The 15,295-nt window shown below is 43.9% G+C and overlaps 1 protein-coding gene across 1 annotated transcript in view; it reads left to right on the forward strand.

The window, feature by feature from the left end:
- Positions 1 to 6,752: 6,752 nt before the first annotated feature.
- KCNN2 (potassium calcium-activated channel subfamily N member 2) overlaps positions 6,753 to 15,295 on the forward strand; it is a gene marked incomplete at both ends in the record, with an annotated part of 67,612 nt that continues 59,069 nt past the window's right edge. Inside the window, 2 exons of the mRNA XM_079548471.1 lie at positions 6,753 to 7,826; positions 8,009 to 8,104. Coding sequence (XP_079404597.1) covers positions 6,753 to 7,826; positions 8,009 to 8,104 — 1,170 coding nt within the window. The remainder of the gene's footprint in view (positions 7,827 to 8,008; positions 8,105 to 15,295) is intronic.

The raw sequence follows: 15,295 nt of genomic DNA on the forward strand, positions 1-15,295 counted from the left end.
ATGTCAGATAACAAGTCTGTTCTCTTTTGTCTGTTATGAGCAAAATATGCTCATAATGTACAAATTACAAAAAAGCTTGATGAAGCTGAAAAAAGACTTGCCAAAGCTGAAGTGGCTCTACAGCATTAATAAAGAACACTTGCAAACAACTAAAAATTGCTTTAAATTAGCAGCAATGTAGCAGCTTCACAATTTGGGATGACAGCCCTGTCAGAGATATGGTTTGGGCACGGGAAGGGCAGCAGGATTAAAAAAAAAAGGTAACTTGAATGTTAACTCAGTGTTAATAAAAGGCAAATGAGCATGATGGCGTTAGCTTGTAGTGAATCATCCTTTTTCAACATATTCAATGGAAGAGAGTAAATGCTGAATTTTCACACATGGAGGTAACAGTAAAAACAGTTAGGGGTATTGCAAGGGATGAGGGCTGCTCTGAAAGGAATGCCTCCTGTTTTGTAATGTAGGCCCAGAGCAGCAGCATCAGATGGTGGTATGGCTGCAAAAGTTGAACCTACCCATCAATATGCTCTTACATTTTATTGCTGTGTGACAGATGGCAGCACAGGGACAGTCTGCCAGAATGGCATGTGGCAGACATGGAAGTGTGTATGAAGGAAAGGTGTCTAATTGGATTCCTCCATGTAGAAGAAGTGGCACCCATTGACATTCATTGATGCTTGCTGAACATTTATGTGTCAGCACAGTGAGGTGGTGAGTAGTGTGTTCCAGGAATGTGCAACAGCAATGTGAAAGAAAAAGCCATGTTCTGGATGGCCATGAACAGCTGCCACACCATGAAATGAAGAGCTTATCAGTCAGCTCATCTATGCAAATCAGTGGATTACAAACAGGGAACAGTGTACAGAGGTGAATATTGGCTTCAATGGGTTGGAAACCATGATTGCAACATTGGAATATCACAAAGTTTGCACCAGGTGGGACAGAAAGAACACTGTATGCAACTTTGTAAGGACTAATTGAAGCAATATGAGGATGAAAGTGACAGTTTCCTGGATCTCTTTATTAATGGTGATGAGACATGGTGGAGTCAAAATGAAATGAGCTGGAGTCAAAACGGCAGTGCATGGAGTGGAGACATGTGGATTCCCCATAGAAGAAAACATTCAAGATGCAGCCCTGACTGGGTAAAGTGTTGTGTACTGTATTTGAGGTCAGGAAAGGGGTGATCCTTATGGATTTTCTGGAACCCGGACAAACCATCAAGCCATGGTACTAAACTGAAGACTCAAACTTTTGGCTAGGGCAGAGAAGAAGGTAACATTTCTCTTGCAACATGATAACGCCAGGCCCCACGGCATTGTGAAGACTGCAGAGCACATTGCCATTCTTGGCATGAGGTGTGTGAAGGCTAGCTAGATCTATGCACTTTGGAGAAGACTGGCTGGCTGAACAGAGGGATTCTGTCCTTAAAAATAAACTGTCTGCATTGCTGAGTAGGATGTGACAGAGAATTAGATAATATGTTGCTCATAGCATTGTCTGACATTTGCACTGTCATACCTGAGGCAGTACCATTTAGCTACACGCCTTATTTGTTCTGCAATAAGGATGACAAAGTGGAAAACATATTTGTCCATATCTATGACTGGTGGTGATAGGTCTGCATGAGATGTAAGATTATAGAATCATAGAAGAACTAGCTTTATTCAAACTGGTTCAACACTGATACATTTGAAATAGGAAAAATAGCTTGAGGAAAAACTTTTGGGACACACTTGTTAAGAGCTCCACCGAGTTGCAGAGATGGATTTTACCCAGCTGAAATTCAAAAATTTACACCCTTAAAAATATCTTCTGAACATTAAAAGTGTCTAACCTTTTCCTCAGGAACACATTTAATTTTTGGCTAAGTAATATGGAAATAGAGTGGATAAAGGAGAGAAGTGAAGAGAATTACATGTCCAAGAACAAAAATTTCATAAAAATTTAGGAGAGTTTCCTAACATTTCATATGTTTCATTAAATTTCATAAAACTTTCTATCACTTCAAATAGCTGTTTGGTTGCCAAGCTTATGAAACAATAGCCAGCTTGAAGCACATTTCTTTTATAACTACCTCCTTTCCCTTGCTTCTGCTTATTCTAAGAAATTTTGCACATTTCTTTGAGAGACGATGGCTACAAACAGAAGCACTACATAAACGGATATCTGAGCGTTATGAACATAGCTGAAAGGTTTTAGGTATGATGGTGACAATAAGCAAACAGAATTTTGTGATGTGGGATCTGAATGCACTGCCGAATTTGTAGAATCTTTCAGGGAATCAGAACTGCAGGACCAATCAAAAACCCCAGTAAACACAATCCAAGAAGCAATCTTACACTTCATATTCTGGTTTTGGAGGAGTACTGACTATAGGAACCTACACTGCATTTAAGATTTGAAAGAATCATACATGGCAGGCTTCTCCTAAAAGCAAAGTCTTTCGCATTTCATAGTACAGTAATATTCAAAAAACATAGTAAGTAATCATATTATTAATTACACTAGAGGGAACTTTCCAAATATAACTTTCCAATATAACAACTTCGAAATATAACCACTGCAATATTTTGATGTTAAATGGAGTTGCTGATGATAAAGTACCAATGGAAAAATATTTATTTTTCAAATAGGGGTAAATGAAATTTATTTAGGATATCAATTGCTACCTGAATAGAAATGACGTTTAGATGAAAAGCTAATACTGGTTTGTACACTGCCGACTCTGCAAGGCACAGTCTTATAATTGGATGAAAACACTCTCACTGGCCTTAAAAGACAACAATTTTTCTAGTATTGGAATCTGTAAAATTAAAACTCTCACAGTCGATAAGTGCTGCACACTTGAAGTCTCTGCTTTTGCCTAGGTTATAGTAGAAATAGTGCACGTCAGAATCTCAGCAATTGTGCTGAGCCAAAGGTCTGTTACAAAACTGCAGTCAGATAAAACATAACGCAGTAGTGCACGGGAATCAGGCTGAATCGCGGCCCAAACCTCTGACTGACCAGCTGAGGCAAGCAATGAGTCAGCCAAGGGAGCACAGGTGAAGGTATTTCACCTGTGCTACCGGAAGGGGTGGATCCTGGCTCCACCTCTCCTAGATCCCATTTAAGTGCTGACTGCCACTGAGGAAGGGATCTCTTCTGGAGATCACTCCTTGGGGAGGATGTTGTGAGCCTGCAACATCGGTAAGCATTTTCTATTTATTGTCTTGTTGTGATAATCCTACTTAGCCTAAAACTCTGTACGCCAATTGATTTTACACCCCTGTACACTTACTGATTGTACATATAGTCACCAGCTCAGCACCTGTGATGGCTGTGCGAGATAGTACTAGCGCTGATGCCTTTAACTAGATGAGAAAAGCCTTTTAGATGGTAGTATTTCCTGATAATGAGGAAGGGAAAAAAAAAAAGGGTAGGAACATGAGAGGAAGTCATTCAGCTTGCACGATATCCAAATAGTTTTAAAACACCCAGAAAGCTTGGAGAAGTAACTTAGGGAAAGATACTTTTGTGAACCCCATTTCACATTTTCAACCTGTTTAACAGTAATAAAAATTTTGCTGGAAGAAAAAACAAATCTAATCTTTTAGGGGGAAAGGCATGCAGCAATTATAGATATCTCTACAACTGCAACCCCAAGAATTAAAGCATCCCCTCTTGAAAATTTCCAATCCAGTGGCCTCGTCTTCAGAGTATAATAAACATCTTTTCTAAAGGTGAAGGTTTTAAACTACAGTGAATCTGCATTTTTGTTGCTAATACACTGAAGGAGAAGAAGAATGCGCAGATAAGCGGACTAGCATAAAAACAAAAGTAGAAACTGTAAAGCATTCTTCTTTATAGCATGTGACCATACAATCTGCATCGTACTGTCATATCTCTTCTCCTGCTGCCATGGAGTGCTTTCAAATGGTCTTTGAAATCAGAACAGGTCCAGTAAGGGTGAGATGCTCACAGGTACATGATAGAAGTGGCAGGTGTATGTAGAGCCATCTGGTACTTGAAGTCCTGCCAGATGTTATGCAAAAGGTAACTTGCACACATGGCACATACACGTAGTTTCCATCTCACCATCTTGGCAGCAGCACTGTGCAACTGTTTTGCTGTTGTCTCACAAAGCACTTTTTTTTGCTGCAGTCTGAAGGATCTTGCGATACCATATTCCTGTTTGTGCTAGCTCCGCTTCTCTTACTGTGACTCTGCTTTCACTAAGGGCACCTTTATGTGTATATGCTCAGCCATATATCAGCTTGTTTTTTGTCATCTGAACGAGGCTGTTTGCTTTAGTGATTTGCATTCTAGAAAACCCTAGACCTTCTGATTTCAAGATACTGAAGAATAGAATTTCCTGGTTTTTTTTTTCTTATTCTTTTTTTCCCTTTATAGTATTTTTACATTCTTTGACTTTTTCTACAAGTACAGAATTTTTAATAATTTTAACAGGGGTCTGGCAGGTGTACAAGCAACAGGATAGCAGCCAAAATAGCTTTCTAGTACATTTTGTTGTAGCCTGCAGGTGTTCTGTCTTCGTTGGTTGCTATGTGAGCTTTTCAGACAACTTGCTAGAATGAATAGCTGCCACCTCAAATATTTCACAGTATTTTTTCTTCTCAAAAATACAATTCTTCCTGCATCTGTTGATCTTCCTGTCCCACTGTTTTGCTCAACAGCATTAATCTTCATCTTGCAATTAGTGAGCTTAGGAAAAATAAATCTATTTTCCAAACATCTGCAAAAATCATCATTGTAAAATGAGACCTGCAGCAGCTGTCTTATTTCATGCAAAGATGCATGTGCACTCATTGACACATGCATATACATGTGTAAAAACTGCCTATTTGGCAATGCAGCAGGATGGTAATCAGTAAGAGCAGTTTCATCCAGTAATAACAAAAAGGTGAAAAATGACAACAGAACCTCCAAGATCAAACAGCTCATGCTTTATCACAGGGGTTCAGGGTTATTATTTTAGTATGCTTTAGCAGTTCAGAGCTGTTCATGCAAATTTATTTCTGACACAGAGGAACACAGCAACTAAATTCGTGTGAAGTATGTATTCTATTTCTGAAATTAAATGCATTCATTTTTTCAAAGTGAACTTTAAAATTACTTCAGAAGGGAAGATATTTGATTAAATAGCATCTGTGTATTTACCTGTGTCATACAGAGGAAGGCTTACCCCCCTACCTATGAAGAAGTACTCTCACCAATTCCCTCCATAGACCTTGAAACAGCAGTGTCCCATCCAGGCTGTACAACAGAACTGAAACAAAACCAGCAGCAGTTCCATAACATGCTGTGTGATTAGTATGACCTCTTGTGTTAAACATGGGAATACTCATTTGTTTGGTCACATAATGAATCTATCAAGCCAGCAGATGAAATATCTACAAGCAAGTAATAGCAGTGTCCTTGCCAATTCTACTAATAAACAGGATATCGGCAGGATGTTAAAACTGGGATTTGTAACTGATGTATGTGAATCAGATAAATAAGTGCAAATGTTTCCTTGTAGAGAACATAGTCACCATGTATTTTAGTCCATTGAGACTTTTAAAAGATAATTCTTTCCTTTACAATTCTAACAAAATTGTGCATGATCAGAGTAGGTGAAATTACATGACACTGATTTGCTGACTTCTAAATACAACATGCAGATTTACAAATTTTCTAAGAACTCCGTTGTGGTAAACTAGGTTCTGAGTATTTTATCTTCTGTTGATAGAAATATGTAAAATTGAATACCATTAAGAAAATGTTGAAGGCATGACATGAACAGAGCAGGAGAGATGAAACCAATTCTCATTAAAATCTTTAGCTAGTCTACAGAACATTCTGACAGCAAGTCACTTACACGGTGACACGAGCATAGGTTCCCCAAGACTTTCATGCTTCAGATTCTATGTGATTTGTATATCTTTGGAAACAGACAAAATAGGATCACTGAGATATAACTGAATCTGCTTTTTTTTTTTTTTTTTTTTTTTTTCTCCCCTCTGACTTCCAAAGAGAGCATCCAAATAGAGTTTGATATAAAGCACAGAGTGAGATAGCTGGAAAGTCCCTCATCATTCATGCAAGAATGTTGGTGGATTTTCCTTAAGAGTTCATTGTTGAAGAAATGTGGTATACGACATCGTATACCAGGCACATCTATTATGGGTGCTTCTTCCAAAATAATCTTCGCTGTACCCAGGGATTTAAAAGTTTTTGTTCACTCTCGCCTACCGCGGTTTTAGAACCACGATATGCCAAAACAAAGCTGAAGCCTGAAAGGAAACTGAAGGCGCTACGATGTCCAGCAATTACACAGCTGGACAGCGTTAGTAAATTCGGCCCCGGCTGCCACAGGTCGGAAAAGCGCCGCGCACGGCCCAATTCCCGCGGCCCGGCAGCCGCAGCACGCGGGGTGCGGGGGGAAGTGGGGGGCACGGGAGGGGGGCGCCCTGCTTTGCTGGACAGCTCCGGGGAGCGGCGCTGCGCCCGCGTTCCGCACACGGCGCAGACGTGAGCGCCGCCGGGCGGAGGGAGCGCCGGTACCGCGGCGGCGCTCCCCGCGCGGGCCCCTTCCGAGCCGGGAGCTCCCGGGCTTCCTCGGCGCGGGGCTCCCCGGCAGGGGTAGGGGGGCGGGGGCAGCCCTCACCTACGGGCGGCGGGATCCCGGCAGGGGCGGGGCCGAGCGGTGCCAGCGCCGCCTCCGCCGCCTCACGCCACGGCCGGTCCCCCCCCCCGCAGGTGACGCCATGCCTGTTGTTTTGGTCCGCCCAGCCAATCGGACGCGGCGGCTGGATTCTACGGGAGCCGGGATGGGCCCGTCGTGGCGGCAACGGGACTCTCCCTTACCGACCATAACGCATTGCGCAAGGTGCAGCACCGTCCGGTACTCCTGCGGCTTTAACGACCCGGGCATGGAAGAGCCGCGGCACTTCGCGCCGGGTTTCGGCCCGGAGCAGCAGCAGCAGCAGCAGCGCCCGCCGGCGCCGCTGCACTGCCGGCAGAAGCTGGACAAGGCGAGCCTCCTCCTCCAACAGCAGCAGCAGCAGAGCCCGTGCCTCCAGTGCAACAACTGCGCCTACTACGGAGCTGCGGCGGCGACCGCCGGGGATAACCTGCCGCTGCTGCTCCGCGCCTCCTCGCCGCTGTCGGGCACCTTCTGCACCCGCTCCTCGCCGCTCTCGTCTGTCGCCTCCTCCCGGCAGGGCAGCCAGCTGAATATCAGCGAGCTGCCCTCCGGTCACGCTGGCGTAGCGAGGCAGCCTTCCCAGCACGCTCCACACCACCAGTGCCACAGCCTGCAGCAGGCGGCGAGCCCCGGCAGCAGCGGCAGCAGCGGCAGCGCCCACCACCACCAGCAACAGCAGCAGCAGCCCCAGCAGCGCCGGGAGAGCAATCCCTTCACCGAAATAGCTATGAGCAGCTGCCGGTACAACGGCGGCGTCATGCGGCCACTCAGCAACCTGAGCTCGTCCCGCAGGAACCTGCACGAGATGGACGCTGAGTCCCAGCTGCTGCAGCCGCCGCTCTCCAGCCCCAACGCCGCCGGCCCCGAGGTCGTGGTCTCCAAGCCTGAGCACAACAACTCCAACAACCTGGCGATCTACGGCCCCGCCGGCCCCGGCCCCGGCCCGGGCGGCCCCAACAACGACGGGAGCAAACCCCTCAAGAAGAAGAATCAGAACATCGGCTACAAGCTTGGGCACCGCCGGGCTCTGTTCGAGAAGCGCAAGCGCCTCAGCGACTACGCGCTGATCTTCGGCATGTTCGGCATCGTGGTCATGGTCATCGAGACCGAGCTGTCCTGGGGCGCCTACACTAAGGTACTCGGCCCGGCTCCGGGTCGCTCGCTCTCCTCGGTCACGCCGCTCCGCAGCCCGGCCCGGCCCCCCGGTCCGCTGCCGCCCCGAGGCGAGGCGAGACCGGCCCGGCCATCGGGGCACTGCGGGTTGGCAGCGGCCTCGCGCGGGGCTCGCTGAGGGACGGTGGTATTTTTGTGTTGCAGGAATCGCTGTATTCCCTCGCTCTGAAATGCCTTATCAGCCTCTCCACGATCATCTTGCTCGGACTCATCATCGTGTACCACGCTCGGGAGATCCAGGTAATGCTTCCTTTGGCACTTTTTCGGAAGGTGGTAAGTAGCCTCGGGAAGCACAAATTATCGGTAGGCACTAACAGGAATTCAGTGGAGAGCAAGGTGACAGGCAGCGTGGTCACATAGGTGCCGGGGAGCTTTGCCTCTCTGGAAGCGGCAGCAGCAGTGATGCTGTGGGACCGCTCAGCCCTAGGTGGTAATGCACTTTGTGTGTGACATGCCTGCTGTCTTCTGTAGTAGATGTACAGCAACGCTCTTAGTTTTCCAGTGAATAAACTTCATGCCATGCATTTTCCCTCGGTGGCAAGGTTAATTATCGGAGATGTGAGTTATGTAATTTTTGCTGTGCTGTCTCAGAAACAACATACTTTAAGAGTATATTTAAAAAGAGGAGGAACACTCCTGTCTGACCTGCTTTATTTAATGCCCTGGGATGGGATGGAGGAGAACTGTCAGGAAAAGCTGGGCGAAAGACAGGGAAACATACCAGCCGAAGTGTATATTAAGTCTAACAAATACTGCCGTAGATTCTGTCTGAGAGACTTGTTTATAATATCAGTTGTAAATTTTTTTGACCCACAAGTTAAAACTTGCTAATTCAGCTAAACCGAAACATAAAAAAGATCTATTTAAAACTTCTGAAGTGAAAAATGCTGTACTCATTGGTGCTTTTGATTTTTCTAATTAGAACTACCTTCAGCTACAGGCTGAAATGACAGTCTTCAAGGGCAAAGGTGTTTTTCAGCAGTAGCAATCAATAAAAAGGGAATTTGACAGTTAAAAGTCCTGGTGAAGTGGGAAGATTAGGGGTAGACTTGGCTGCAGCAACCATGAAGTAACAGAGTTCAGGATCTTGCATGGAGGAAACAGAACAATAAGTGTGATTGCAACCCTTGACTTCAGGAGTACCAACTTTGACCTCTTCGATGAGCTGCTTGGAGGTATCCACTTGGTTAGAGCACTGAAAGCTAAGGGAGTCTAGGAGAGTAGGTTAGCGTTCAAGCACCACTTCCTCCATGCTCCACATTGGTGCATTCGTAAGAATAAGAAAAAGAAATCTGGCAAAGGTGGCAGGAGACCTCCAAAGATGAGTAAGGAGCTAATGGAAAAAGCTCAAATAGGAAATCAAATTTTATGAAATGTGAGAAAAAGAGTCTGGCCGCTTGGGAAGAGTATAGAAATGTTTTCAGGGATCTCACAGGGATGCAGTGAGAAATTAAATCTGACAAAGGAGGTTAACAATAAGAAGGGCTTATCTAAGTAGATCAATAACAAAAGGAAGAGTAGGGAAAATGTGGACCCGTTAATAAATGAGGTGGGTGCCCTGGTAACAGGAGACACTGAGAAGGTGGAGTTACTGAACACCTTCTTTGTTTTAATCTTCAGTGATAAGAGTGGCCCTCGGGAGTTTGAAACCTTTGAATCTGAAAAATGAAGACCTTCCCTTAATCGGGGAGGATTTGGTCAGAGATCACCTAGGCAAACTCTGTACACAGAAGAAAAATCCATGGACCTCAGTGGAATGCACTCAGAGGTATTTAGGGAGTTGACTGAAGTTATTGCTGAACAACTCTCTGTCATCTGGGCAAGGTCACGGAGAATAGAAAAGGTACCTAAAGTCTGGGGATAAGCCAGATTCACTGGCAAGAAGGAGGTCCCGAGAGGTGACAGACCAGACAGGTTCACCTCTGTCCTTGGGAAGGTGGTTGAGCTATTTATTGTGGATATCATCTCCAACTAAGTGAAAGAAGAGAAGGTTATCAACATGTCAGCATGGGTTCATCAAGGGGAAATAATGTTTGACTTATTTAATAGACTTCTGTGATGGCTGGCTAGGTAGATGAGAAGAGAGCAGTGAATGTTATATATCTTGACTTCTGCTAATGTTTTTGATCCAGTCTCTGATAACATCTTCATAGGTAAACTTAGGAAGTGTGGGATAGGTGAGTGATCAGTGAGGTGGTCTGAGAACTGGCTGTCTGTCAGAGCTCAGAGGGTTGATCAGTGGCTCAAAGTCTAGGTGAACGCCTGTAGCTAGTGGTGTTCCCCAGCAGTTGGTACTTGTTTAACTAACTTCTTCATTAGTGACCTGGATGAAGGGATAAAATACACCATCACCACGTTTGCTAATGATATAAAGCTGTGAGGAGTGTCTGACACACCAGAAAGCAGAGCTGCCACTGAGTGAAAGCTAGACAGGGTGGAGAGCTGGGTGGAATGGACCCTTGTGAGGCTCAGCAAGAGCAAGAGTAGAGTTCTACACCTGGCAAGGAATAACTGCACTCAGCAGTGCAGGTTGGAGGCTGACTTGCTGAAAAGGAGCTCAGTCGAGAAGGACCTGAGTATCGTGGTGTGCAGCAGGTTGAACATGAGCCAGTAGTGTGCTGTTTTGGCCAAGAAGGCTAGGGTTATTCTAAGGACCATTAAAAAGACCATAGCCACCAGGCTGAGGGAGATTATCCTCTTTGCTACCCATTTATGGAGTACTTTGCCCAGCTCTGGAGTCCCCAGTTCAAGAAAGACAGGGAACTTCTAGAGGGAGTCCAGTGAAAGGCTACGTAGATTTGTTAGGGGCCCGGACCTTGTGAGGAAAGTCTGAGAGACCGAGGACTGGTTATCCTAGAAAGGAGAATATGGGATCTTACAGTGCTTATAAATATTTAAGGTGCAGGTGTCAAATGGAAGAGGCCAGAGTTTTCAGTGGTGCCCAGCAGCAGGGCAAGGGTGATGGGGACAAACTGGAACGTGGGAAGTTACACCTGGATGTGAAAAAGAGCTGCTTCATTTTGAGGGTAACAGAGCACTGGAACTGCTTAGAGAGACTGTGAAGTCTCCTCTGGATGTGGTGGAAACCCACGCAGACACTTTGCTTTACAACCTACTGTAGAGAACCTGCAGCAGAGTTGGTCTAGATGATCGCCAGAGGTCCCTTCCAACCCCTATGATTCAGTTTAGTTCCCTTCTATGCAAATGAATGGTGTAGCTCCAATGTTAGAGGATATCAGTCTCCTACTATAAAGTTGGAGAAATACTATGTAACTGGAGACTGTTTGCCAGGCTGCTTCCTGTCATGCTGTTCTTCCACATGCAAAACTTCTGATTCAAAAACCAGCTTATTTGCTATACTATAGTTTTATAGTATCATAGGTATCAAAATCTGTTTTATAATGTAAGCAAACATTCTCCTGAAGTAGCGTCTCTGTGCGCTACTTAGAAAGAGGGTTTTCTTAATCTGACTATTGCTGTTCCAGTGTGAGAGCCTCCTTTTCTGATGCGCTGTCCTACAAGTGGTGCTTGAGGCATTAGGAACAAAGATTAAAAGAATGCACTGCAAATAACTCAAAGCATTTCCCAGAAACTTTGGAAAATTTTATGCAGGATAACCAAATATTTGTAGGTCTCTATTTGCATCAGCTTGCACCATGTAGTTACTTTGAGACTTGGGTTGTGTTTTTTGGTGTTTTTTTTGGGGGGGGGGTCGTTGTTTTGGATTTTTTTTTTTTTTTTTCAGAGAAGTAGTTGCAAATTTTGCATTCTTCTGGAGATGTGTTGTGGATCAGACAAAAACAATCTTTAAAAACCTTTAATAGTAATTAAAAGTAATTTCTTTATTTATTGGTTGTTCCAAACTCTGTCATTCATCTTGAAAATAAAAGTTCTGTGTTCAAGGAGCCTGTTAGAAGGGAAGGGTGTAACGTCCCTGAGCTGTCCAGTATCTGACAGCTTTTTACTTTCAGAACAGTATGCGTTTGTGTTCAGTCTTGACTTTTTAAAAACAAGGTGAAGAAGATGCTGAGCAAAACTTGCTCTATGCTGACAAACTTGTGTTACACATGGCATCTGAAAACAGGAAGTTCCTTTAAAATACTTAGGCTTAAGAGGATATGGAGCCTAGTCCAGATGAAAGAAAATATTCTGTAATGATGATAATTGGTGGTTTTAAAATAATCTTTAAAGCTGTCTGTATTTTGAAGGCAAACTAATTTTTAATTCAAGCAAATTCATGAATTGTTTTCTGTAGAATCCTGCTCACAGATGGCTGTCTGTGTCCTAGAGGCACCAGCTATTCGTCAGTTGTGTGCAGGTTTAAGCCTTCTGGTTGAATTCTTCTCTGAAAGACTTTACAGGGGAGCAGTGTATAAACTAGCTGGACTGAGCAGAGAGAAGAGTTCTGTAGAAGAGAAGAATATTGATTCCGCACTGTTACGTGTGGTATGTTTTTAAAATTTGAGTGTAAACAAATCGCCCTAGCTAAAAGCAGTTTTTTTCTACAAAGAATAAAACAAAATATGAGTAAGAGAATGACGGTAGTAATTATTACTGCTAGCTGATTTAATATTCAATGACCAGAAATGTCCATTCGTGGCAATCAGCTTCTCGATTCTTTTTAGTAGTCTGTGACCTTAGTGGAGAAGGAAGTCCGAACAGTCATGCTGCCAGCAAGTCAGTGGGGGTGCCTCGCAGCACAGCAGGTGACCGCAGTCTTTCCACTAACATCCCACATGCGTTATGCTTTGGAAACAGGTCACGCAGTCAGCTAAACCAAACCCTTGAATTCACCTGCCTCAGCCCCGTTGTAAGGGGACTGGAAGGGAGATTTAAAAAGACTTACCGGAATTCTTCCCGAGGGCTAGGAGTTGTGCATGTGTGCGGAACACGTCAGTGTTCTATGCAGATAAACATTTCTTTTATCCCGCTCGGAGCGCGCTTGATGAGCCCGAGGGGAGCGGCGGCACCTTCGCGGCCTCTCGGGGCGGAGGTTCACCCGCCGCCCTTTCAGCACCGCGGACAGCTCCACGCGGTGCGCCTGCCTCGGCGCTGCCTGGCGGCGGACAGCGCCGTCCCGCGGCTCGCGCTCCGCCACGGGGCGTCCGCTGTGCCGGCGCAGCGCCGCGCTTCTCGAGGTCCCCGAGCCTGTGCCGAGCTCTGCGGTGGGAAGACAGAAGTCTCCCGTGAAGCGGTGGTTTTCAGGCGAGAAGTGGTGTTTGGATGCTGTGTTGTCCGGTGAAGTACTGCAGGTGCTAACTTATTTAGCGTCTCGACTATTATACTGCGTGATCCTAAATCTGCAGTGGGAGCTGTTGCTAAGCTTAATCAGTGTGTTAAGACATATAACAGTCTACGAGGCATGTTTAAGCCAGAAGTCATTGCTCACGTTATTGTTTCCAGAAAAGAGCACAGAAATTACCAGCAACATTCCTTCCAGGAAGGAATTCTGTTTCCTTCATCCTCCCTTTGAAAACAAAAAAACCCAAACAACTGAAAACTAAAAGCAGAATGCAAATGAACTACAGTAACGAGGGTGGCATTGAGTATAGGAACAACCTCAAGTTGGTTTATTCTCCTTTTAGCCCACTGATGTCATGTTTGTAATATTAGAACATTGATTTGGGAGACTACAGAAATTTATAATTCTCCCTCCAAATTTTTGTGGTTGATTAAGTTCTTCAGAGCAAGCGTCCTGTGTTTGGAAGATTTCTTTCATCAAATTCATCATTATCACAGCCTAGAATGGGTTTTTCTCTTACTGTTTCTTCAGTTGAGAGTTTGGAGATGTGGATGAGGGAAAAGTGAAGAAAGCAGTGTGATCCAATTATCATAATAATGTACACTGCTCTAATTACCCACTTAATGCATAAATAGTTTTTTACTTGAATGCTATTTTACATAATTAAAGCTGCAGTGTGCGACATGGTTACAGCTACTGTTTCTTGGCAATTTACTATTCTATTCCACATTTCTTTAATGGAATTTGCTTTTAGGTTAATAAAGTGGAATTAAAAAGTTCACATGGCAATTTGACATGCAGTTCACACAGTAAAACTGCATGTCCTTAGGGAGGAGGTGTATGTCCACAGAAAAACTTTTGTTTTGGTGGACTACTTAGGTTATCCGCTCTGTAAATAAAGGACTTTATGTGCCTTTTTGTTGCTCTCCTGGACAGAATCTGGACCTCTTTTTCCATCTCCCTGATATAGATGCTCTCACTTGTACAGGAAGTAAACAAAGTAATTGGTGCTGGGTAGGAGTGAATAAAATCATTATTTTTCTCCAATAATTGACAATTTCTAATCAGTTCTAAAATATACTGCTAGTTCATGCTGAGGTAGAACTCTCGCAAAGTGCAAAGCTGAGGATAAGCTGTGGCTTCCACAGCAGAACAACTAGATCTGCTTGGATAAGGCACCATCTGTCCTTATGTTATTTTTCCACCACTTCAGAACAATGTGGTGCTAATGGATTTGGAGATAAATATATATCTTGACCTTGTTATTGTGCAAATTAATTCTGTAATACATGACTGTAATAAAAAACTGTTCATGGGACTTTCCTTATCCAACCAACATAAATGGAAAGTTCTTTAGTAAAAGTCCTGCATTCACTAACAAAATTGAAGTCAAACTCTCTTACAGTTACTTATCACAAGGAGTAATGGGTGCTATGCAGGCCAGATTACTTATCTGTTTTTATCTGTGTGGGTTTTTTTGCTGTGTCTTTGGTGGTTTACTTGCATCTCATTGGCTGCTTCTGCTGACTTTTTGCAAAAAGTAATGGTCAGACATGCCTTTGCCTAGGTTATATAGAGTTATGAGGGCTAACAAACATAGACTAAAACTTCTGCTGCTGCTACAGCAAAAAAAAAAAAAAAAAAAAAAAAAAAAAAGGGAACTACATTGAATAACATGAAAATTAAGAAATAAGCTTTGATAATTCTCATCTACAGTTTGTTGAGAAGTAGTGATTTCTTTCTATTTATTACTGTTGATGTGTAATTCAGCAACTTTATTTATAGGCTTGAAAATCGCTTTCTACTTGTCGAGTTCAAACTCAGTTCTGTAGTTTTATGATTCTGTTTGTTTAATACACATTTGATGCAGCAGAAAATGAAATAAGATTCAAATTAATGCAGTGAGTGTTTATGTGAAAAGTACTTGGTTTCAGTTCCGTTCAATACATTTTAGAGTACCTTTTGTCTTCAGAGCCTTTTGACCTCCAAGGTGTCACAAGAGCCCAGTGTCTACAGAAGGGAGCACTGTTGTGTACAAGATGTGGAAGGCAGAATAGGAAATCCTTTAATGTTCAACATCCAAAAGGATTGGAGGCGTTCTGCACTGAAGCTATGTGTGTAAGATGCTTACTTCCAACAGCCTCTATGAGGGTTTTAGGAGGAGTTTGTCTATGATGTACAGACCACTT

The sequence above is a fragment of the Tetrao urogallus genome, assembly GCF_951394365.1.
Source record: "Tetrao urogallus genome assembly, chromosome: Z".
NCBI classification, from domain to species: Eukaryota; Metazoa; Chordata; class Aves; order Galliformes; family Phasianidae; genus Tetrao; species Tetrao urogallus.